The sequence below is a fragment of the Elephantulus edwardii genome, unplaced genomic scaffold (genome assembly GCF_000299155.1).
Source record: "Elephantulus edwardii isolate Elephantulus edwardi_28Jun2011 unplaced genomic scaffold, EleEdw1.0 scaffold00378, whole genome shotgun sequence".
Taxonomy (NCBI): Eukaryota; Metazoa; Chordata; class Mammalia; order Macroscelidea; family Macroscelididae; genus Elephantulus; species Elephantulus edwardii.
In genome coordinates this window covers 1,228,485-1,254,259 of record NW_006400128.1, presented here as the reverse complement: position 1 = coordinate 1,254,259, position 25,775 = coordinate 1,228,485, and the positions used below count along the sequence as shown (strand labels likewise).

General features: G+C 36.6%; 1 protein-coding gene across 1 annotated transcript in view; it reads left to right on the top strand.

The window, feature by feature from the left end:
* BRWD3 (bromodomain and WD repeat domain containing 3) overlaps nucleotides 1–25,775 on the top strand; it is a 363,038-nt gene that overhangs the window by 278,364 nt on the left and 58,899 nt on the right. Inside the window, exons 25-31 of the mRNA XM_006902191.1 lie at nucleotides 7,764–7,871; nucleotides 12,845–12,969; nucleotides 14,667–14,749; nucleotides 18,604–18,715; nucleotides 22,144–22,205; nucleotides 22,307–22,462; nucleotides 23,512–23,632. Coding sequence (XP_006902253.1) covers nucleotides 7,764–7,871; nucleotides 12,845–12,969; nucleotides 14,667–14,749; nucleotides 18,604–18,715; nucleotides 22,144–22,205; nucleotides 22,307–22,462; nucleotides 23,512–23,632 — 767 coding nt within the window. The remainder of the gene's footprint in view (nucleotides 1–7,763; nucleotides 7,872–12,844; nucleotides 12,970–14,666; nucleotides 14,750–18,603; nucleotides 18,716–22,143; nucleotides 22,206–22,306; nucleotides 22,463–23,511; nucleotides 23,633–25,775) is intronic.

The following is a 25,775-nucleotide window of genomic DNA, read 5'->3' as shown; positions in this document are numbered from 1 at the left end:
TCTAGACCGCAGGAATTGATATAATACAAATTAACTTTTTTCAGTAGATGCAGCCTTAGATGCACTCACCAGTCTATGCCAAGAAATTTGGAGGACAGCTGTCTGGCCAACAAATTGAAAGAGATCCATATTTGTTCCTGTTCCCAAGAAAGGTGATCCAGCAAAATGTAGAAACTATCTAACAGTATCATTAATATCACATGCAAGAAAATACTGCTGAAGATCATTCAAAAACTGCTAGATAGGGAACTGTGAGAAGCTCAGGCAAAATTTAAGAGGCTATGGCATCAGAGATGTCATTGCTGAGTAAGATGGATCCTGGCAGAATGTTAAAGAATTCTAGAACAACATCTAGTTGTGCTTTATTGACTATGCAAAGGCATTTGACTGTGTGAATCATTACAAATTGTGACTGGCATTGAGAAGAATAAGAGCCTCAGCACACTTACTTGTGCTCATGTGTAACCTATACCTGGACTAGGAGTCTGTTGTGCAAACGGAGGGGAACACTGGTTTAAAATTAAGAAGGGAGTGCATCAGGGTTGTATTCTCACTCCATATCTATTCAATCCGTATGCTGAGCAAAATTAATCAAGAAACTGGACTCTGTAAAGAGGAATGTAGCATCACGATCGGAGGGAGACTCATCAATAACCTGCTTTATGTAGGTAATTCAACCTTGCTTGCTGGAAGTGAGGAAGACTTGAAGCACTCATTACATAAGATCAAGAAATGTAGCCTTCAGTATGGATTGCATCTCAGTGTCAAAAAACAAATATTTTTAACCTTTGGACCAACAGGCTACATCATGATGGATGAAGAGGTTGAAACTGTCAACAACTTCATCTTTTCTTGGATCCACAATTAATACCCTTGGTTTCAGCAGTTAGGAAATAAGAAAACACATTGCAGTTTAGTACCTCTCTAAATTATTGAGGCGTAGATGTCAGTTTGAGAACTATGGTGCATCTGATTCAGGCAGTGTTCTTTCTTATCACTTGCTATGCATATTGGAGCTGGACAATGAATATGGATGACAGAATTAGAAGTTATGCCTTTGAGCTGTGGTGTTAGAGAAAAGCAATGGACTGCCAAAAGAACAAACAAGTATATCTTGGAGAGGGTGCAGGCGGAATGCTCTTTGGAGGCAAGGGTAGGCAACCTTCACCTCAGATACTTTGGGCATGTTGCTAGAAGGGACTATTCCTTTGAGAGGAATGTGATGCTTAGAAGAGTGGAGGGTGATCAAAAGAGAGGAAGACCATCAACCAGGTGGATTGACACGGTGACTGCCACAATGGTCTCTAGTGTGTCAGAGGTGTGAGAATGGCATATTATAGGATAGAGTTCACATCTGTTATTCATAGGGTCTCTATGATTCATACTCCACTCTGTGGCACCTAACAACAACAACCAGAGATAACTATTAGAGAGCCTTCTGAATAAATTATTTCCTGATTATCTTTAATTTTGTTATAGTTTTTCCTTTATAATCTTTTTCTATATCATAGTTATAAGGGAGTTCACTGCTAATCCAAAGACCACACCTCTCTGGAGGTTTGAATCCACTAGTGCCTCCACAGATGAAAGATGAGTAATCTCTTTCCTCTCATGTGATTTATAACCCCAGAAACCCACTGGAGTATTAACTATGAGTTGGTTCCAATTCAACAACAGTGAATTTTACTTTTTTATATTTATGTCCTTTTTTTGTTGTGTGTGTTTTTGTTTTTAATATAAACTTTTTACTGAAAAAATTCATATACATTATTTTTCTTACAGATATTGGACTTTTGAGACTATCCGTTCATTTTGTTGTATTGATTGAATATGTTCTAATGAATGCTGTGGTAAAAACAAAGTCTATTTTTCAGCCTAATTCAAAGTTATAACTTCTTTTATTTCTTGCCTGTTCTTATGGCTTTTAAGAGAAACAATGTTAAATTAATTTTAGAAGGCTTCACTGAAAAACAAAGTATTTATATACTCTTAAGATCTCATGAGGTTCCTGTCTACTATTGATTCCTTTTTCTCCGTTAATGGCTTGGTACAATCTTGCTCCCTCTGTTTTTTTAAAGTAATCCTCATATATTTCAAGACTCATGATGACCATTGTTCTGGTGATGAGAAAGGTATATAATCAAATCAGACAATGAAATACACCTTTCAATTACATATTATTTTACCCAGAATATTTACCTCACCAACCCTCCACTTTGTCTAGCTAAATGTCCTTTCCTATGGACTGGCCCCAGAGTATATGAGATTTCACCTCACCATTCTTGCCTCTTAAGAAACACCCAAGCTGTACTCCCAAGACAGATTGATTTGGTCTTTCCTCAACACCACAATTACAAAGCATCAATTCTTCTTTATTCCTTGTTCAACTTTTTTCATGCATGAGGAGCAATTGTGAATACCATGTCTTGGGTCAGGCCCACTTTAGTCTTTAAACTAACATCTTTGCTCTTGAGCACTATAAAGAGACATTTAACAGCACATGTGTCCATTGTAATGCACCTTTGAATTTCATAACTACTGCTGTCATGGATGACTTTACAATCACAGTCACATGGTCTATTATGCCAGGAATGAAAAACAGAGGAAGAATGACGTTGCATTCATAGTCAAAAGACAATTTCTAGTTTTGTCCTGAAGAGCAATATTATTTAGTGATATTATTCATACATATACAAGAAACACTTTTAATATGACTGTTATTCAAATATATACACAAACAGCTAAAGCCTAATAGGAGGAAATTGATGATTTTTTTAATAAAATTTTACAGTCCAAAATTGACCAAACACTCAATCAAGATGCATTAATGATAATTGGTGATTGGAATACAAAAGTTGGAAGAAATAAAGGCAAAAAACTAATTGGAAAGTCCAAACTTGGTGACAAAAATGAGGCCAGAAATAGAATGATCACATTTTATACATTCAGTGACTTATTTGTCACAAATACCCTTTTAACAAACAAACAAACAAAAAACACACACCCATCAAATTGATTACATCTATGGAAGGAATCATTGAACAGGCTCAATAGCAGCAGCCAAAACCAGGTCAGATACTGACCGTGGAACTGACCGTCAATTACTTGTGTGAAAGTTTGAATTGATTCTGAAGAAAATTTTTAAAAGTCTACAAAACCTAAAATATGATCTTGAGTGTATCCCACTTGTATATAAAAATAATCTGATTGAACACCATTGATCAAAGACCAGATGTTGTGAGATGACATCAAAGATATCATCCATGAAGAGAGAAAAAAAATCACTGCAAAGACAGAGAAAGAAAAACCTAAAATGGATGTAATAAGAGGCTGAAAATTGCACTAGAGCATCAAAAAGTAAAAACAAATGGAAGAGATGTTGAAGTAAAAGAGTTAAACAGAAGATTTAAAAACACAGCTTGAGAAGACAAAGCAAAGCTTATAACACTGTACAGAGACATGGAATTGAAAAATAAAAAGAGAAGAATTCACTTGGCATTTTTCAAGCTGAACTGAAAAACAAATTCAAGCCTCAAGCCTTGCAATACTAAACATATGTTTGCAGTCCCAAAGATGCTATGGACAAAGTCTTGTATCATCCAGATAGCATAAAATTTAGTCCCATAAGGATAACTACTATATAAGACCATTATTGTAGAAATAGTTAACTAGTAAAATGTGTATGAGGATCTAAGGTGGGGAGGGTGAGAACAGAGGGGTGAGCATGGGGGTGGTAATCATAGGGTCGCACGACTTGATGGGTGGAGGGAGGGATGGGGAAACATTTGGTATGGAAAACAATGTATACGAACTTTGTAAGTAAATCAGTATAAAATAAAAAATTTATTTAAAAAAAAAGATGAAGGGAATATATAGAATCAGTGTGCCAAAAAGAATTGGCTACCACTTAAATATTTAGAGAGCCAGTGGTAATGAAAGAAATTCAAGCCGCACTAAAGACACTGGCAAAAAATAATGCCCCAGGAATCAATGGGACACAAATTGACTTGTTTCAGATAATAGATGCACAGTCTATACCAGGAAATTTGGAGGACAGCTGACTGGAAGAAAGGTGACTCAGAAGAATGTGGAAAATATTGAATAATTGCATTAATATCACATGCAAGAAAATTACTGAAGATGGCTAGAACATTACATGGAGAATTGCCAGAAGTTCAAGCAGGATTTAGAAGAGGCTGTGGCACCAGAGGTATCATTGCTGATGACAAATGGATCCTGACCGAAAGCAAAGAATACCAGAAGAATGTCTATTTGTGTTTTATTGACTATTGAAAGGCAAAGACTGTGGATCATAAATAGCTAACATTGAAAAGGGATCTCTGGTGGACTAGTGGCAAGAAGCTGTGCTGCAAACCCAAAGGCACAAGGTTAGAGGCCGCCATCTGCTTCATGGGAGAAGAAAAACTGCCAAAGAGTGAGCTATGGGTCAGTTCTGACTCTATGGTACACAATAACAACAACAATTGAGAAGAATGGGAATCCCAGAACACTTTGTGCTCATACAAAATCTATACCTTAATCAAGAGGCTGTTGTATGAACAGAGCAAGAGAACCCAGAACCCTTGGGTGGGGGGGAGGGGTGTGTGTGTGTTCAAATCCACCAGTTAGTTGCTCTACAGGAGAAAGATAAGCAATCTCCTCCCGTGCGGATAACTGCCTCTGAAAACCCTCTGGGGGGGGGTGTCAGCTATGAGTCGATTCCGACTCAGTACCAACAATATTGCACTGGGAAAGTCTGCAATCAGGGATCTCTCCAAATTTCTGAGGAATAATGATGTTAGTTTGAGAACTAAAGTGCATCAGATTCATACTATGGTCTTTCTAATCACTTGCTATTTGTGTGAGAACTCAACAATGAATAAGGATGATATAGAAGAATTGACTCCTTTGAATTGTAGTGTTGGAAAAAAGTATTAAATATTCCATTGACTGCCAAAAGAACAAACAAATATGTCTTGGAGAAGTTGTGTTCAGAATGCTCCTTGGAGGGAAGGATGGTGAAGCTTCATTTTGCATACTTTGGGCATGTTGCAAGGAGAGGCTATTCCTTGGAGAAGGACATTATGCTTTGAAAAGTGGAAGGGTGGGAAGGAGAGGAAGACCCTCAAACATATAGATTGACATAGTGACCGAAGCAGTGTGCCCAAATGTGTCAGAGATTGTGAGATTGACACAGGATAGGATGAGGTTCAGATCTGTTGTTTATAGGGTCACTGTGAGTTGTATTCAACTTGACAGCACCTAACAACATAACAATAAAAACATAGTCAATTGCCTTTGCATAGTCAGTAACACACTAGTCAATACCTTTCTAGTATTCTTTGCTTTCAACCAAGATTCATCTAACATCAGCAGCCATATTCCTTGTTCCACAGCCTCTTCTGAATCCAAATTAAATTTCTGGCAGTTCTTCAAGATTTTACTTGCATGTGATAGTAATATTATTTGATAATTTTTCACTTTATGTTCTCTCACCTTTTTTTTAATAACCCGACATATGCATCTCTTCCAGTATGATTACTGGGTTGTTGTCCTCCAAATTTCTTGGCATAGACTTGTAAACATGTCAAGCACTGCATCTATTTGTTGATACACCTTAATTGATATTCCTTCAATTCTGAAACTTTATTTTTGCCAGGGCCATCATTGCAACTAGTACTCCTTTGGATACCTACTTCAACTCTTTGGGTTCTTTATTGTATGTTATTGTCTGGAATATGTCAGTATCACTGACACTTTGTATTCTTTTCATCCTTTTTTTGCTGCTTCATGCATCATTCATTATTTTACCCATAGAATCTTTCTGTATTCCAACTCAAGGCTTCCCTTTGTTCTCTAGCTCTCTCAGCTTGATAAATGTGGAGTGTGTTCTTAGTATTTGGGTTTCTAACTTCAGGTTTGGCTTCTTGAGTAGCCCTTTGAAATTTTCTGTTCATCTCTTATTTTAATATTTCTGCCTTTTGCTTTAGCTTCTCTGTGTTCAAGAGATAGTATCAGTGTTTCTTCTAAAATCCATTTTGTGCTTTTTGTCTTTTTAATGACCTTTTTCTTTCTACACGTATAGTGTCTTTGGTATCATTCTACAACTTATCTCTGGTCACAATGTTCAATGCATCAAATAAATCTGTTCTAAATGATATTTAAATTCTGGTGTGATAAACTCAGCATCAAATTTTGGTTCTCTTGGGCTTCTTTTCATTTTCTTCAACTTCAATGTGACTTCTATATGAGCAATTGATAGTCGGCTCTCCAGTTGTTCCCTTGTCTTGTTATGACTCATGAATGTTTTATCACCTTTTCCACAGATTTAGTCAATCTGATTCATGTGTATCATGGACATCAGGTGAGGTCCATGTGTATAGTTGCTATTTATATTTTTTCTTTTATTGCAATTTTAACCAAAGTTTACAGAGAGGTTGGGTTTTCATTACTTCCCCTTTCGCTTTTTCTCTCACAGTCGACTTTGTACTTCTTGTTCCAGATTGTTGCCATAAATACAATATCTAATCATACTCTCTGAAAATTCTTCCCCTGATCTGTTCCATTGCAGTGTCATTATCTGTCCACTCTTTTCCTATATTCCCTCTAATCCCCCATGTCAGTCCTAGTTTATAACAGTGGTGTTATGCAGTGGTTACCCTATTGTTACTGAGATATTTCACTCAGCATAATGTCTTTTAGGCTCACCGATGTTGTGTAATGTTGTATTCATTTATATTTTTAAAAAAGATATTTTCAGTGAAAATATCATTCTACAAAATTTTATCATTCTGTCTCTAGCCTCATTTCTGTAACCAAGGTCATACTTTCCAACTACCAGTTCTTTGTTTCTAATGTTTTAATTTCAGCCACCAATTATTATTCATGCCTCTTGTTTGCATATTTGATAAATTTCTATTGTTCATCTTTCAGTTTAGTGATCAGTATATATAATTACATAATTATCATCTTAACAGGTCTTCATTGTATACATATTGATGTTACACTATTGTTGACAGCATTGTACTTCAAGCCTGATCCTGAAATGTTCTTTTTGACAATAAATGTGGTATTATTCCTCTTCAATTTTTCATTCCCAGTATAGTAAATCATTTGATTGTTGATTCAGAATGGCCAATGCCACTCCATCTAAGCAATGCCCAAGATGTCATCTTTATGTAATCCACTTAATTTTTGGCGACGTTCCATTTTTCTCGATTCATACTTTACATTCCATGTTCCAATTATTAGTTGATATTTTCAGGTGTTCTTCAATTTGAGTCTTGATATCTTAACAAATGAAGGTCTCTTATTATATGAAAGCCTTACTTTGTATTATATGATTTTAGTGCAGGATTGACGTTACACTTAGGCAGTTGCACTCCTAACCCAAAGATGGCATCTCTCTGGCACTTTGAATCCTTCAGAGACTCCACAGGAGAAAGGCAGTCTCCATCCATGTGAGATTTACAGCCTCTAAAAACCCACTGGAAAGTCACCTTTGAGTCCATTCTGACTCGATGGTACTTAGTTACCTAGTCATTTCAGAGTAACATAAACATGAGTACTGAATGAATATTATTTGATGGTGAGAATTACTTTTATTGCACAGATATTTAAAAAAATTAGTATTTGTTTGTGGCCACCATAAGAGTTGTTTGTATGAATGGACATTGGGCTGTATAGAACTACTGAAGAAGATGCTGCTCTTTAATGTGGGGTTTTTTTTGGTTTGTTTTGTTGTTTGTTTGTTTGTCTTTTAGCTTATTTATTTTAGGCAAGGACATGAAGCTTATGTGCGGGCTGTAAGGAAATCAAAAATATATAGCGTTAATTTACAAAAACAACCATGGAATAAAATGGACCTCAGGGTAAGTTTGACAATTTCATAAACTATATCATTGGGAAAAAGAGTACTGGTCAAATAGTACAGAATATGTAAGGCTATTGACATTTCAAATCTGCCAGCTGCTCCATTGGAAAAAGATAGTCTATTTCCATAAAGTTTTGGCTAAGATCAAATAAAGATTCATTGCCAAGGAAACCTTGTAAAAGGTTGTTATGTGTTACAGGATTAAAGCCAGTAAATTTGTGTCATTAGAAAGAGACATGGTGACACAGCAGTTAAAGCACTTAGATACTAAACAAAAGATTGACAGTCTTTCTTTTTTAAAAGAAATTTTTATTATTAGTAATTTTAATGAAAATTTACAGAGACTTTGGATTTCCATTCATTCATTGTACTTTTCTCCCTGTCCCCCCAATACACTCTTCTCTTTGGAATGTCTACTTTCATAAGGATTGTCCATTTAGAAACCTTAGGAGGCAGCTCTACTCTGTTCTGCGGGGTTGCTATGAATTGGAATCAACTTTATAATAGTTGGTCTTGTTTTGGTTTATGCCATTGAATGTGCTTTTGACTTCTGTTACTAAAGGATTTTCCTCAGTTTCCTGCATATATATCGTTGCTGATTCTATGTAAAAAATAAGTCTACATTTTACATTTTCCTTCAATTTATATGCTATATTATCTTGATTCTCGATTATCTTAGCATCTCTCCTGTATATTGTCTTGATAATTTCCTTCAAACTTCAGGCCTTCTACCCTATACAATTTGTAATTAAAGCAAAGTGGGAAATTTCCTGGTCTGGGTATTTTCCCTCTTTTTGCACTCTAAAGAATGTAGCACTAGCTGAATATGTGGACTTTCTATTTTTTAGTTTGTTAAATATATACATTCCAAGAGATTAAGAAATTTAAGATTTTTTTCAGAATTGTAGAATACCTTTTAAGCTACATTTTTTACCTGTTTAGCTACTTGATTTTGAGAAAACGAGACATAGATAAATATATTTTTTTGCGGAACATTTTTCTGTAAATATACCTCAATATGTGTGTGTGTGTGTGTGTGTGTGTGTACACACATATATACATACATACACATAAAATAATTTCTGTATTTGTGAAGTTCCTTACAATCAATTCCAACTCATAGCAACCCTATAAACAACAGACTGAGTTGTTGTCCTATCTTGTGCCATTCTCACAATTTCTGCCATAACCAAGCCCATGGTTGCAATTATTATGTCAGTTCATTCCACAGAAAGTCTTCTTCTCTTTGCCTGACACGCTTCATTTTCTAAGCTTAATATTATTTTCCAATGACTGATGCTCCTGACAACATTCCCAAAGTGTATGAGATGTAGTTTCATCATCCTTGCCTCCAAGGAACACCTTTGTTGCACTTGTTCCAAAAAAGATTTGATTGTTTTGGCAGTATTCTAAACTCACCCCCCCCAACACAATTCAAAGCCATCAATTCTTCTTTGGTCTTCCTTACTCATTATATACCTTTCACATGCATATAAAGCAATTGAAAATAACCCAGCTTGAGTCAGACACACCTCAGTTTGTAAACTGACATTCTTGGTCTTGAGTACTTTAAAGAGATCCTTAATAGTAAATTTACCCAATGCACTGTATCCTGTAAATATGCTGCTACCATTTGACTATGTGAATCACAACAAATTGTTGCTAACATTGAGAAGAATGGGAATAACAGAACACCTCATAGTACTCATACTTGAATCCAGAGGTAGTCATCAGGACAGAGCAAGGAAACACTGCATTGTTCAGAATCAGAAAAGAAATGCATCAGGGATGTATCCTCTTTCCATATCTTTTCAATCTATATGCAGAAGAGATCATTCAAGAGGCTGGGCCTTATGAGGAGGTATGTGGCATCAGAATTGGAGGAAGAATCATCAACAACCTGAGTTATGCAGATGACAGAACCATGCTTGCTGAAAATGAAGAAAACATGAAAACTTTCCTTCAGAAGGTCAGGGCTTCAATATGAATTGAAGCTCAGCATCAAAAAGACAAAGATTCTCACCACTCAGAGAATTGGCAGCACTATGACAGTTGGAAAGGAGATTGAGATTGTTAACAATTTCAACTTCCTCGGCTACACAATCAACACTGTTGGCACCAGCAGTCAGTAAATCTTAAAGGTGTACTGCATTGGGAAAAATCTTCTGTCAGTGACCTCTCCAGAGTGCTAAAGAGCAATGATATCAGTCTAGAGATTAAGGTATGCCTGATCCAGGACATTGTTGTTGTTGATTGCATTCGAGTCAAGCACAACTCATAGCGACCCCATGAATAAAAGACCTGAATCCCGTCTACAAGCATCCACATTTATCAAAGTTCATAGAGTTTCTGGAGGTATGTTGTTTAGGAAGTACATACCACTTCTGCTTCTAGGATATGCTCTTAGCATTTACTTGCTACTTTTTAGAGAGCTGGACAGTGACTAAGGTTGTTGTTGTTGTTGTTGTTGTTGTTGTTGTTGTTGCTGTTATGTGCCGTAGAGTCGCTTGCGACTCATAGTAACCCTATGTACAACAGCCCTAAACCCTGCTCTATCCTGTGCCAATCGCATTGCCTCTGACACACCCATCCCGATTACCCCAGTCACTGAGTCAATCCACCTCATAGAGGTTCTTCCCCTCCTGCACTGTCCCTCTACTCTACCCAGCATGATGTCCCTCTCCAAAGACCTGTCTTTCCTTGCAACATGCCCAAAGTATGTCAGACGAAGCCCCAGAATCTTTGCCTCCAAGGAGTAGCCTGGTTTAACCCTCTCTAGGATGAATCTGTTTGTTTTCTTGGCAGTCCATGGTACATTCAATAGTCTCCCATCGCAATACGTTTTTTTTTATTTCCTGGCTGCTGGTGCCAAGAATGTTGACTGTGGAGCCGAGCAAACTGAAGCTGTGAACAATCTCAGTCTCTTCGCCATCCATCTTGATGCTACCAATTGGTCCAGTAGTGAGAATCTTTGTCTTCTTGACATTGAGCCTCAGTCCATACTGAAGGCTGTAGTCCTTGACCATCTGCAGTAAGTGACTAAGGATGACAGAAGAAAAATCAATGCCTTTGAGTTGTGGTGTTAGAAAAGAGTATTGAACATACCGTGGACCACTAAGAGAACAAAAAGATCTGTTTTGAAAAAGCTGAAACCAAATTTCTCTTTAGAGGCAAGGGTTTTGAAGCTTTGTCTCACATACATCAGGCACATGTCATAGAGTTGCCTGCAACTCATAGCAACCCTATGTACAATAGCTCTCAACTTACCCTCATTACTCCATTTACTGTGTCAATTCATTTTATCCAGGATCTTCCTCTCCTGCTCTGTCCCTCCACCCTTCCAAGCATGATGTCCTTCTCCAAGGACTGGTCCCTCCATGTGCTCAAAGTATCTGAGAGGGAGCTTCAAACTCCTTGCCTTCAAGGAAAAATATTTCACCCTCTCCAAGTGATCCATAATATGTTCAGTACTCTTCTCTGGAACCACAACTCAAAGTCTTCAATTCTTCTTCTGTCCTCCTTAGTTATTATCCAGCTCTCTGATGCGTAGTAATTACGAAGACCATGGCCTGGATCAGGAACACCTTAGTCCCTAGACTGATATCATTACTCTGTAGCACTTTGGAGAGGTCCCTGACAGCAGATTTTCCCAAAGCAATTTGTCTTTTGATTTCCTGACTACTGGTGCCAAAAGGGTTTATTGTGAAGCTGAACAAGTTGAAATTGTTAACAAGTTCAATTTCTTCTCCATCCATCATGTTGCTACCAACTCGTCCAGTGGTGAGAATCTTTGTCTTCTTGATGTTGAGCTTCAATCCATATTGAAGGATATAGTCCTTGACCTTCTGCAGAAAAGGCTTTAGGTCCTCTTCAATTTCGGCGAGCAAGGTTGTATCACCTGCGTAACACAGATTGTTGATGAATTTTCCTCCAGTCCTAATGCCACATTTCCCCTTATAAAACCCAGCCTCCCAAATGTTCTTTTCCTTCCACATATCGATTGAAAAGGTATGGAGACAGGACACATCCCTGATACACTCTTTTACCAATTTTAAATTTTGTTCTGTTCTAAAGACTGCTTTCTGGTCCAAGTTTATGTGTTTTGTTTTATTTTTCTAATTTGAAGGAGAAGCACCAAAAAGGGTAATTTTATCATGGTGTTTAGGTAAATGAAAAATGATTGATGATTAGCCAGAAGGATACAGGAGAAAATATTTATATTTTTAACTATATTAAAAATATTTAGTTGAATACATATTGAATATTGAAATTATTTAGTCTTGAAAGATTTAGTTTAAGCACTTATTACAAAGTCTATACTATTATGTTTGTAAGTTTTTAAAGTATCTGAAAGTAAAAGTTACTGGTTATTAATAGAATTAGATTACAATCTTGTATCTGAATCAGCTATAAATTTAGTTCATTTTTATAATCAGGAAAATTAATAAAAGATACGATTTTTTAATTGTAGTCCTTTGTTTTTAGGAAATTGTGGGAAGCAGAATATATATGTGACAGATGCTGAGCTTTGTGATAAAATCTGGATTTGAATCTTAACTGTGTTATATGTTAACATATAACTTTAAGCCATTTACTTAAGTTTTGTCATCTATTAGCTCACAAAATAAAAATAATGAGTTTGCAAAAGAATATTGTATTTTATAAATGTAGATCCACTTTTTAAACATATACACTTACTCCTGTACACTCACTTTATTTCTGCTAGCATAGCAATTTTTAACCAGAGTATCCAAATCCCCCTTAAAATATATTTTAACTGAGCAATAAGAATAGGGTTTAAGAACATTCATTTTCAAATAGATTATTTTCAAGAGATTTTGACTTAATACATTGCCTATCACTTGGTTAGCATTCAATTAATTTTTGTATTGTTAAGTAATAATGAAATATTATTAAAATGTTCAGCTACTTATATTGAAAAGAATAATATATTTGAATTGTCATGAATAGGAACAAGAGTTTGTTAAGATTGTGGGAATCAAATATGAGATTGGACCACCTACACTGTGCTGCTTGAAACTTGCATTTCTGGACCCCATTTCAGGCAAAATGACTGGTGAATCATTTTCCATTAAGTGAGTAGCTTCCTCTGGCTATGGGAGCACATTTGTGTTAACGTGTTTTACAATCAGTATATTCCACAGAGTACTAGACGGTAGGAGTAGAAACACTGAAAAATTACAGGCTTTAAAGTTACAAAGATAAAAATTTAATTGTTGTTTTCTTTTACTTAAACAGTTACTTCTCTAACTTTCAACTGTAAGATGGAATGGAGATGCTAATTGCTTCTTCAGGATTATTTTTTTAAAAATATTTTATTGTGATTTTAACAAAAGTTTACAGAAAAGTTGGATTTTCATTCATTTCTTGTTGCACATTTTCCTCCCTCCCTCTCCCTTCCCACACCCCCAGTTCACTTTCTTTTTTTAAATTTTTATTTTATTATTATGTGTGTGTGCCTGTACCATCAAATCGGATCTGACTGGTACAGGAGGAGATTGCCCCTCCTTTTCCAGCACAGCATCTGGTGGATCACTTTCTTTTTAAAAAAAAAAAAATCATTCATTATTGCACCATTTTCTCCCGCCCCCTTACTTCTCCTTTACCAGTCCACTTTGTAATGTACTCTTATTCCAGATTTTGTTATACATACAATGCCTAATCCTATATTCCTTTTAAACAATTCTTTCCCTCATCTATTCCAGTGCAGTGATCATTATATATACACTCTATCCCTATTCTCCCCCAACCTCCCATGTCAATCCTGCTGTAACAGTGGTGTTACACAGTATTTGTCCTTTTGTGACTGAGATAATTCACTCAAGCATGTTGTCTTCCAAGGTCACCCAGGTTGTGTAATGTTTTATTAATTCATTGTATTGTTAGCATTCCATTATGTTAATGTACCATGGTTTTTCAATCCATTCATTGGTTGATGGGCACTTGGGTTGTTTCCATGGCTTTGCTATTGTGAATAATGCTGCAGTAAACATGGGTATGCATACATCTGTTTGAGTGAAAGTTCTGGTTTCTTTAGGGTATATTCCCAGTAGTGAAATTGCTAGGCCAAATGGTATTTCCATTTCCAGTTTTTTTGAGAAAGTGCCAGACGGCTTCCTCAGCATTACTGTGAAAAATAAATGATAAATTTTTATAAAATGCCTGGTAGTATGTTTGAAACAGTAATTGATTTTATTTTCTATTACTTATAACTGTATTTCTTTATAACAAGTAGGTAAATGTACCAAGTAAATGATACATTTCTTAAAGTTGAGTTTGAAATCCAGTAAGGTAAAAGAATATCAATTCATATTTCTCTTTAGAAATCTTTAACATAAAATACCTTATGTAAGAGTCTTTATTGGCAAAAAAAAAAAAAATTATTAAAGTGACCCAACAGTAAGCAGATAACACTAAAACAGATCATAGCAGATGGGGTTTAATTTAAACTAAGGCATTTCTAGAGAGCTCTAGTAATCTATATAGTTATGCTACTAACCCAAAGGCTGTGTGCTTCTCTCGCTATTAAAATCCACCAGCTGCTCTGATCAAGAAAGATGGACAATCTTCCTCTTGGCGGGTCAGCTATGAGTCAGAATATGAGAAGGCAATTGATTTGAGCTTTTGGGGGGGGTTGTTGATTCTTTAGTTTTGGGGTTTGTTTGGTATTTTTTACATTATTTTTCTTTATTACCTCACATTTAAATCTGTGTCCTTGGATATATAAATAGATATACTCTATTGATTTCCATGTGGGTTTTTTTCTATATAGGTATCATGACATGCCTGATGTCATTGACTTCCTTGTGCTATATCAGTTTTACAATGAAGCCAAAGAAAGAAACTGGCAGATCGGTAAGTATAGTATTGTCCCTTAATAGCTATTAAGTTTTAAATAGACCATCTATTTTTCTCTCATTTAACAAAAAGAAACTTAATAGAGAGCTGGGAAAGTCAGCCAGCCAAATTAGGAAAATAAACTGAATTATTTTTCCAATTGTACTTAAGTGATTTTATGTATATCATACATAGCATATAACCTACCCTACTCAAATCACATGCAAGCAAAATAATACTGAAGATCATTTAAAAATGGCCGGTATACTACATAGATAGGGAGCTACCAGAAGTTTAAGCAGTATTTGGAAGAGGCCACGGCAGTTGGGATATCATTGCTGATGTCAAATGGATCCTGGCGGAAAGTAAGGACTACCAGAAGGATGTCTATTTGTGCTTTATTGACTATGCAAAGGCATTTGACTTTGTGGATCATAAGTTGTGGCTGACATTGAGATGAATGGGAATCCCAGAGCACTTGATTATGCTCACTAGGAACCTGTACTTGGACCTGGAGGCTGTTGTGCAAACAGAGTAGGGGAGCACTGCATGGTTTGGAACTGGGAAGGGAATGTGCCAGGGTTGTATTCTCTCTCCATACCTATTCAGTCTGTATGCTGAGCAAATTATCTGAGAAGCTTGTCTTCATGAGGAGGAATGTGGCATCAGGATTGGAGGGAGACTCATCAATAGCCTTCATTATGCAGATGATAACATCCTTGCTTGCTGAAAGTGGGGAGGACTTGAAGCACTTATTGCAGAAGATCAAAGAATGAAGTCTTTGGTATAGATTGCATCTCAGTATCAAGAAGAAAAAGATTCTAAACATTGGAGCAATAGGCAGCAGCATAATGGCTGGAGAGGCAACTAAAAACTGTCAACAATTGCATCTTGCTTGGATCTACGGTTAACACCCTTGGTATCAGCAGTGAAGAAAATAGGAGACGCGTTGCACTGGGAAAATCTGCAGTTAGGGACATCTCTAAATTATTGAAGAGTAGCAATGTCAGTTTGAGAACTAAGGTGTGTCTGATTTAGGCCATAGTCTTTCCATTTATTTGCTGTGCATCTGAGGGCTGGACAATAAGGATGACAGAAAAAGAATTGATGCCTTTGAACTGTGGTGTTGAAGAAGAGCACTGTGCATCCTGTGGATGGCCAAGAGGACAAATAGATTTCTTGGAGGGAGTGCAGCCAGAATATTCTTTGGCGGCAAGAATGATGGAGCTTTGCCTCACATACTTTGGGCATGTTGATAGGAGGTGCTCTTCCTTGGAGAGGGACGTGATTCTGGGAAGGGTGGAGGAACAACGAAGAAGAGGAAGTGGATTGACAGGGTGACTGCTGCAATGGGCTCTTGTGTGTCAGGAAGTGTGAGGATGGTGCAGGATAGAACAGGGTTAAAATCTTTTGTTCATATCATCACTATAAGTCATACTCAACTGGACAGCACCTAACAACAACTCAAATACAAATCTTAATATGAAGAAAATTCACAGGTATGAATTGAGCTGTCATAGATCACTTTATACTTGGGCTCTTAAACAGATTATTGCTATACAGATCATTACTAATTATGATTTATTTTCTGCATTTTTATATCTCTATCATCCCCATTTACCTTTTTTCCCTTCCCCTTCCTGTCCTGCTTTTTTCCTTTCTTCTCTCTTTTCCCCACCTCCACCCCTTGAGCCCTTGCTTCCTTTCCATATGTTGTTTAGGACCTTGAATTAAGTAAACTACAACCTCTCTTTTTCTTCTTCCTTCCGTTCCCTTCTTCTCTCAAGGAAAATAACACTGGGGGGAGGGGAGAAAGAAATTTACCTGTGTATCATAATATATGATAGAAGTATTGTTACTTTGTAGACACTTTCTTGCACATTCACTTTTTTATGCATGGATTTTAAAAATAAATTTATATCTATAGCAAATATATAACTTTCACCTTTTTACCCTAACTTGGAATCCTGTCTCTGTTGCTATTTGATCTTGGGTAAACTTTTAAACTTTCTGTGTATCAGTTTCCTCACCTACAGAATGAGATCATGTTAATACAAACATCTATAAAGTTGACATTGGGAATAAATTAGTTACTATATGTTGTTGTTGTTAATGTGCCATCAAGTCGCCTGCGACTCATAGCAACCCTGTGTACAACAGCCCTAAACCCTGCTCTATCCTGTGCCAGTCGCACTGCCTCTGACAAACCCATCCCGATTACCCCAGTCACTGAATCATTCTACCTCATAGACGGTCTTCCCCTCTTGCGCCATTCCTCCACCCTCCCAAGCATGACATCCCTCTCCAAGGACCTGTCCCTCCTTACAACATGTCCAAAGGATGTCAGATGAAGCTCCAGAATCCTTGCCTCCAAGGAGCAGCCTAGTTTAACCCTCTCCAGGATGAATCTGTTTGTTTTCTTGGCAGTCCATGGTACCCTCAATACTCTTCTCCAGCACCACAGTTCAAAGGCATCAATTCTCCTTCTATCCTCCCTAGTCATTGTTCAATTCTTTGATGCCCAGCAAGTGACTGCAAAGACCATGGCCTGTGTCAGACACCTTAGTCTTCCGAGTGACACCATTGTTCTTCAGTACTTTGGAGAGGTCCCTAACAGCATACTTTCCCATCGCAATACGCCTTTTGTGGATGCTGCTGCCAAGAGTATTGACTGTGGAGCCAAGCAAACTTAAGCTGTAAACAATCTCGATCTCTTCACCATTTATCCTGATGCTGCAAATTGGCCCAGTGGTAAGAATCTTTGTCTTATTGATATTGAACCTTAATCCATATTGAAGGCTGCAGTCCTTGACCTTCTGCAACAAGTGCTTCAGGTCCTCCTCAGTTTCAGCAAGCAGGGTTATGTCATCTGCATAACATAGATTGTTGATGAATCTTCCACCAATCCTGATGCCACACTTCTCATACAGCCCAGCCTCCCAGATAATCTTTTTTGCCTATAGGTTGAAAAGGTATGGAGATAGGACACATACCTGGTGTACACCCTTCCCAATTTTTAATCATGCAGTATTTCCTTGTTCTGTTTTGACAACTGCCTGCCTCCTGGTCCAAGTACAGGTTTTGCATTAGCACGATCAAATGTTCTGGGATTCCCATTCTTCTCAGAGTCAGCCACAGTTTGTTATGATCCACACAGTCAAATGCCTTTGCATAGTCAATTACACAAAGATAGACATTCTTCTGGTACTCAGTCAAGATCCATCTAACATTAGGTACAATATCCCTAGTACCACGACCCCTTCTAAAGCCAGGCTGCACTTCTGGCAGTTCTCTGTTAATGTGCTGTTCCAGTCATTTCTGTATAATCTTCAGCAGAATCTTGCTTGCATGTGATATCAATGATATTGTTCAATAATTTCCACACTCAGTTGGGTCACCCTTCTTTGGAATGGAAACAAATATAGATCTCTTCCAGTCAGTTGGCCAAGTGGTTGTCCTCCAGATTTCTTGACACAACTTGATGAGCATATCTAGGGTAGCATCTGTTAGTTGAGATATGTCAATTGGTATACCATCATTTCTGGGGAATGTGCATAATGAAGATCTCAAGTTATTTATAAAGTTTAATTTATATTCAGTAGCATTTCCTTAAGAATACGTGGAATAAAGTGATATTTTTAAAAAATATTTCGACTACATGAAAATGAAGATATTTGAAGAGGATAAAATATAAAACTCACTTATATGAAAACCTCAGATTGGAACCTCTTAAAATGCTAGATATAATGTTTCTTGTGTAGTCAGTGAACAGTAGGAATTTAGAATGGCATAGAACTAATATTCCCAGAAGCAGTCTTTTCTTTTCTTCTCAAAAAGGAGCACCCTTTTAAGAAGTTATTAAATCTTTCCAGGTGATAGATTCCGCAGTATAATAGATGATGCCTGGTGGTTTGGAACTGTAGAGAGTCAACAGCCTTTTCAAGCGGAGTATCCTGATAGCTCTTTCCAGTGTTACAGTGTCCAGTAAGTATGATGATGGTCTTTTATATGAGTTTCTATAAACTTTACACAGGAATACCTTTTTCTCTGATTTGTCAAGTCTCATAATATACTTGCAAGAAATATATTTTATGTTAACTTTTTTATTTTTGTCTAAAGCTTTATGTATGTATACTAAAACAGAGTTGAGACTGAGGACATATTTTTAACTTCTGTTCTTATTTTTCTCTTATATATCTGCTTTTACTGATTTTTTTACCAGAAAAATGATAATAGATCTAAAACGAAGAAGAATTACTGCTTTAGAAAAGAATTGCAAGTACTTATTCACAGAGAATACTGAAATAAATTATTATTAAAGTAACTATTTCAGACCTTTTTAAAATTTTTTATTCATTCATTGTTGCACATTTTCCTCCCTTCTCCCTCCTGCAGTCCATTTTGCAATGCACCTCTTGTTCCAGATTGTTTTCATATATATAATGCCTAATCATATATTCCATTCTGACCTTTATTCCCCTCATCTGTTCCAATGTAGTGTTCATTATCTATCCACTCTTTCTTTCTCTCCTCAAAGCCCCATGTCAGTCCTATTTTATAACAGTGGTGTATGATATAAATTTTAGGCAGAGGTGATTATTTTTAGGAAGTACTTTTTCTTGACAACATTTATATTAATTCTTTGTGTAATTCCAGTGATTTAAAATTTCTAATAGGTGTTCTTCACAAGAGTGATAAGAGAAATGTTTCTTCTACAGAGATTGACTTTTAGTCTTCATATTAGAGATCAAAAGGAAGTAATAAAAGTTTTAAAATCTATTTTAATACTTAAACTGTTAGCATAAAGTAGATTATTTGACAAAAGAAGTCTATTAAAATGACTCAGTTTGAAAGGTGGACTAATAATGGGTACCAAGTTACACGTCCAACCCATAAGCAGGCAGGTGGTTCAAATCCCCCAGATACTCTCTAGGAAAAAGATGAGCAGTCTCTTCCTGTATGATTTACTACCTTGGAAAATCCACTGGAAAGTCTGCTATTAATTTCTAACTTGATGGCATGAAAGTTATTTCCAGGAAAAAAAGGCATGTTTATACTTTTCTCTGGCCTAATATTGATATTGACTATTTATACAATTAAATGAACTGAGAAACAAATTCAAGCCGAGAATAAATAATCCAAGAAGCATCAAAAGAAGATAGAAGGAATGCACAGTCACTACACCAAAAAGAATTGACACTAAAAATTTCAGGAAGTACGATATGAACAAGAACAAATGGTAATCAAGAAAGAAGTTCAAGCTGCACTGAAGGCACTGGCAACAAATAAGGCCCCAGGAATTGATAGAATACCAACTGGCATGTTTCAACTAATAGATGCAGCTCTCCATGTGCTCACCTGTCTATGCCAGGAAACTTTTTTTTAAATAATTTTAATGAACATTTACAGAGAATTTGGATTTCCGTTCATTCACTGCTGCACTTCTCTACCCACCCAGCCCTCTCCCCCCACCCCCCAGTTCGCTCCTCTCTTTCAAAAGTAAAAGAAACACTCCCTCCCTGGTAGACAATCCCCCCGCACCCCTCCCACCGCCCCAAGTACATTCCACTATGCAACCTTAATTGTGGACTCTTGTGATAACATAATACCCTATCATACATCACTTTTAAATTTTTTGAAAGAAAGCTGCTTGGTCAACTGACTGGCAGAGTTCCATATTTGTTCCTATTCCCAAGAAAGGTGATCCAACAGAATGTGGAAGCTATCGAACAGTATCATTAATAATTCATGCAAATAAAATATTGCTGAGGATCCTTGAAAATTGGCAAGAACAGTTCATTGATATAGAACTTACAAAAGTTGAAGCTGGCTTTAGAAGAGGCGATGGCACCAGGAATATCATTGCTAATATCAAATGGGTTCTGGCTGAAAGCAGAAAACACCAAAAGAATATATATTTGTATTTTATTGACTATGCAAAGGCATATTGACTGTGTGGATTATAACAAATGATGGCTAACATTGAGAAGAATTAGAATCCCAGGACATTTATAAATGCTTATACAAAAACTAGACTCTGACCAAGAAGCTTTTGTTCAAACAGAACAAAGAAACACTACAAAGGTACATAGCAGGGTTGTATCCTTTTTCCTTACCTATTCAATCTGTATTCTGAGTGAATCATTTGAAAAGCTGGATTCTATGAAGAAGAAGAGAGTGCCATCAATATCAGAAGAATACTCATCAACAACCTGTGTTATTAAGATGACACAGTCTTGCTTGCTGCCAAGTGAGGAGGACCTGAAGCGCTTGCTGCAGAAGGTCAAAGATTGCAGTTTTCACTGTGGATTGCATCTCAACATCAAGAAGACAAAAATCCTCGTGACAGATGGAGAAAAGATTGGAATTGTCAATGATTGCATCTTACTTCTATCCACAATCAACAGCTTTAGCACCATTAGTCAAGAGAACGGGAGAGATACAACACTGGGAAAGGCTGCTGTAAGGAAACTCCAAGATCCTGAAGACCAACAATGTCCATTTAAAAACTTAAGGTAGGCCTGATTTGGGCCATAGTCGTTTCAGTCACTTGTTTTATACCCAAGATTTGCACAGTTAATAAATATGACAGAAGAACTGATGCCTTTGATTTGTGTTGGATATCACTCAGTATCCAAAAGAAGAAACAAATATATCTTGAAGAAAGTGTAGCCAGATTGTTCTTTGGAGGAAAGGATGGGGAAGATTTGTCTCACATACTTTGGGCACATTGCTGAGAGAGTCTGTTCCTTTGAAGGGGTCACCATGCTTGGAAAGGTCAGCAAAGAGGGGGAGATCCTCCATAAGATGGATTGACACAGTGACTGCAGCAATAGGCTCAAGTGTGTCAGAGATAATAAGGATGGCATAGGATAGGATGGATGATGAGAATGGAGTAGTTCAAATCTGTTGTTCATAGAGCCACTATGAGTCATACTCAACTCAATAGCATCTAACAGCAATAAAAATATAGAAATACAACTAGAAGTGGGTTTACCAATAGTAGACCCTATCAGTTTTATGTTGACAAATCATATTTTCTTTAAGGTTATTATTTTTATTAAACAAAGGTATGTTTTAAAGAGGGACCCCTGTAGAAAGTTGCACTCCTCACCAAAAAATTGCATAGTTCTAGGGTTTTAGATCCTCCAGTATCTCTTTGGAAGAAGGATGAATAGTCTTCTTTCATTGAGATGTTTAAACTCTGGAACCCAATGTAGAGGGTTTTTTGTTGTTGTGATTGTGGGGTTTTTTCTTACAATATTTTAAAGATAATTATATTGTCCTTTTCCAAATTTCAACCAAGTTATTGCAGATTGTGCTAGTATATAAAATTGTCATGTAAATTTGGTTTGCATCTTGTTTATTTTGTTGTTTTGTTGGTTTTTTGTTTTGTTTTGTTTTTTAAATAGCTGGGACAATAATGAACGAGAAAAGATGAGTCCCTGGGACATGGAGCCCATTCCAGAAGGAAGTAAATATATTTTTCCAATGAATTATAATTCTTCTAAAAGTAAAATGATAATAGCATTATACTGAAAACTAATTCTTTCTGATTTCTCATCATATGCCCAGCTACCTTTCCAGATGAAGTTGGTGCTGGTGTTCCTGTATCCCAAGAGGAACTGACTGCTTTGCTGTACAAACCTCAAGAAGGAGAGTGGGGAGCTCATTCTAGAGATGAAGAATGTGAACGAGTTATTCAGGGCATCAACCATCTTCTTTCCTTGGGTATGATAAATGTGAAAGAATATTAGGTCAATTGATGGCAGGTAGGAAACCAGCGAAAACAGTCCTGGTGGCAAAGTAGTTTAGTACTTTCCTGCTAAGTGAATGGTTAGAAACCTACCCTTCAGTAGAAAGATGTGACAGTCTGCTTCCATAAAGATTACAACCTTGGAAAGAGGATCACTATGAGTTACAATCAATTCAACAGGACACACCATCAACAAAGAGATGTATATAGCCTCTGAAAACCTGCTGAAGTGTCAGCTGTAAGTCACTTTTTACTTGATAGTAATGAGTTTTGGGAAAAGACTAGTAGCAAAGAGGTGTCTTTGTTTCTCAAGTTATTTTGGCTGTCTGGCCATCCCTGAGCCTAACTTTGGATGAGTTCCTTTGTAAAGTATCTATTTTATAAAGTATCTTTGTCAGTAATGTATCTTAACCATAATAATAAGGAGCTCTGGTCATTAGTGGTTAAGCTCTTGGCTGCTAACCAAAAACTCAGCAGTTGAGACCCATAAATCATTCTGTAAGAGAAATGTAACAATCTTCTTCCATAATCTTCAATGACACACACCATCAACAATGATAGTTGTATTTCCTAAAACATGTCACCTGAGAGGTTTGGCATTTATTCAGAAAAGACATAAATCAGAAGTTAAGCACAGTGCTTCTTTGAATTTGTTTCTTTTTATTGAATTTTAATTCAGTGTGTCATGCATGGTTCACAGATAGTAGCTTTGGTGGCATAATCAATCCATAGTGAGTTTTGCTGCATCTCTGGAAATTAAAATCTACCAGTGGCTCTGTGGGAGAGCTGAGACTCTCACTATGATTTACACTCTCAGAAACCCAAGGTGACTCATTGGCACTGAGTTGAGTTGAATTTGACATTCAAAGGAAAGAATAACATTACAATTTTTGTCTAATTGAATAATAAATTCTTTGTAGTTTTAGAAATGCAGTGTATTACTCCCCATTTCTTCATGTGCTAAATTTGTAAACACAAAATATTGATTACTTTGGGAACTGCTTTTATTTCAATAATTTTGTAGATTTTTCCAGTCCTTTTGCTGTTCCAGTGGATCTCAGTGCCTACCCTTTGTACTGTACTGTTGTTGCGTATCCAACTGACCTCAATACCATCAGGCGAAGACTTGAAAACCGCTTTTATAGGTTTGTTTAAATTTACCATTTATTTTAAAATTCATAGCTTTATGTCTTTTATGTGGTGATACTCTGAATCTATGTTTTCATGATATAAAATATCTTTCAAAAGCCTCAGTCCAAAGGTCTTCTGAAAATCTGAAACACTAATTTCTCTTTATTTAATAGATTCACAGTCTCCCAGGGTAAAAATGTTGTAGGGAACAAAATGAAAGGAGAGAATTATCACCTGTCAGTAGCCATGTGTAAAACAAAACTACTACTGATTTGATTATTAAATGCCAATTTATTAGTTTTCTGAATTCATTGTGATTAAGTTGCTACAGAGACTTGGAATATATTTAAATCACCCTTTTGGATACTTATGTTTGGTTACTTGCCCTGAAAATTTGTAAAGGTAAATCACCAAGTTGTGGGGTGTGTTTTTGTTTTTGTTTTTTGCTGTTGTGGGCGATGATTATGGTAAGGCTGTGAAAAGCAGGTTTTGGTCCCTCTCTAGTTTTTGGTCCTTCTCTTAACATTGGATCCCCTGTACACTAATCTGTTAGTCTATCAGCTACTTAATGTGCCTCTTTTAAATGAGAATACCATTAGTGAAGGATTCTATGGACAAAATTTTTTTTATTATTAAATTTTATTAATTTTAATGAACATTTACAGGGATTTTGGGTTTTCATTCCTTCATTGCTGCACCATTCTCTCTACCCTCCTCCCCAGTTTGTTCTTCTTCCCCCGCCATCCGAATGTCTGTTTTAATTGTCCTATTCTATGGACAAAATATTGACTGGCACAGGAATGATTAATTAAGATGGAAGGTCATTGTACTAAAATCAGTGAGCCCTGTTGGCATAGGCTATAGCAAGTTAAGCTGTTAACAAAAAGGTCCCATGTCTCCAGCAATTCAAATCTACCACTGGCACTGGTAAGAAAAATTGCAGACTCCTCCTGGTTATTATAAGTTGTAATCTTCTTGATGCCACATAACTTTTTTTTTTAATTTTTATTTTATTATTTGTGTGTACCGTCAAATCAGATCTGACTGGTACAGGAGGAGATTGTCCCTCCTTCCCCGGCAGAGCATCTGGTGGATTCGGATGCCACATAACTTTAAAAGCCTCCCATTGAGATTTATAGCCTTGGAAACTCAGTGGAGGGTCAGTACAAAGCAGAATTGACTTGACAGCAGTGGGTTTTTGAAACTCAACCATTTCAGAATAGATTATGATCAAGAATCAGTGGCATTGAAGAAAGAAGTCTTAGACACCGAAGGCATTGACAGAAAACACAGCTCTCTCACTTTTACCAAGAAATGTGGAAGACAGATACCTGGCCAATTGACTGGCAGAATTATTAATCAGTAATTAAATATTAATTAAATTAATATTTGTACCCATTCTAAAGAAATGTGATTCCACAGAATTCAGAAGTTATCTAATATGATTAATATTAGTCACAAGCAACATCTTACTGAAGACAGTTAAAAAATCACAATAAGACACCATCTCACCCCAGTAGCAATGGCAAAGTTTAGTAGAGCAGCAAGCAATAAATGTTGGAAAGGATGTGGAGAGATGGGAACTGTCATATACTGTTGGTGGTATTGTAAAATGGTGCAACCACTCTGGAAGACAGTTTGGCGTTTCCTCAAAAAGTTGAACATCGAAACTCCATATGACCCAGCTATTCCACCACTAGGAATATACCCCAAGGAAATGATATCTAAGACACAAACAGATTTGTATACATATGTTCATAGCAGAGTTATTCACCACTGTAAGAACATGGAAACAGCCCAAATGTCCAAAAACAACTGAATGGATTGAGAAATTGTGATTTCACAAAATGGAATACTATGCAGCACTCAGGAGCAACAATTAAAAAAAATACATAACTTGTGAGAGGCTGGAGAGCATTATGCTGAGTAAACTAATGCAGTTTCATAAGGACAAATGCTGCTTAAGACCATTATTGTAAAAACAGAAGGATAACTAGTAAAGCATATACAGGAACTCATGGGGAAGAGGGGTTAGGATAGGTAGGGGTGAAACCTCAAGGCTGCACAGTTTAGGGGAGGGGGAGCAAATGGGAAGAATCCGGTGAAAAGACAAGGTAATGATGGACAAGGTCCAATGATGGTTAATTTTTTTTTTTT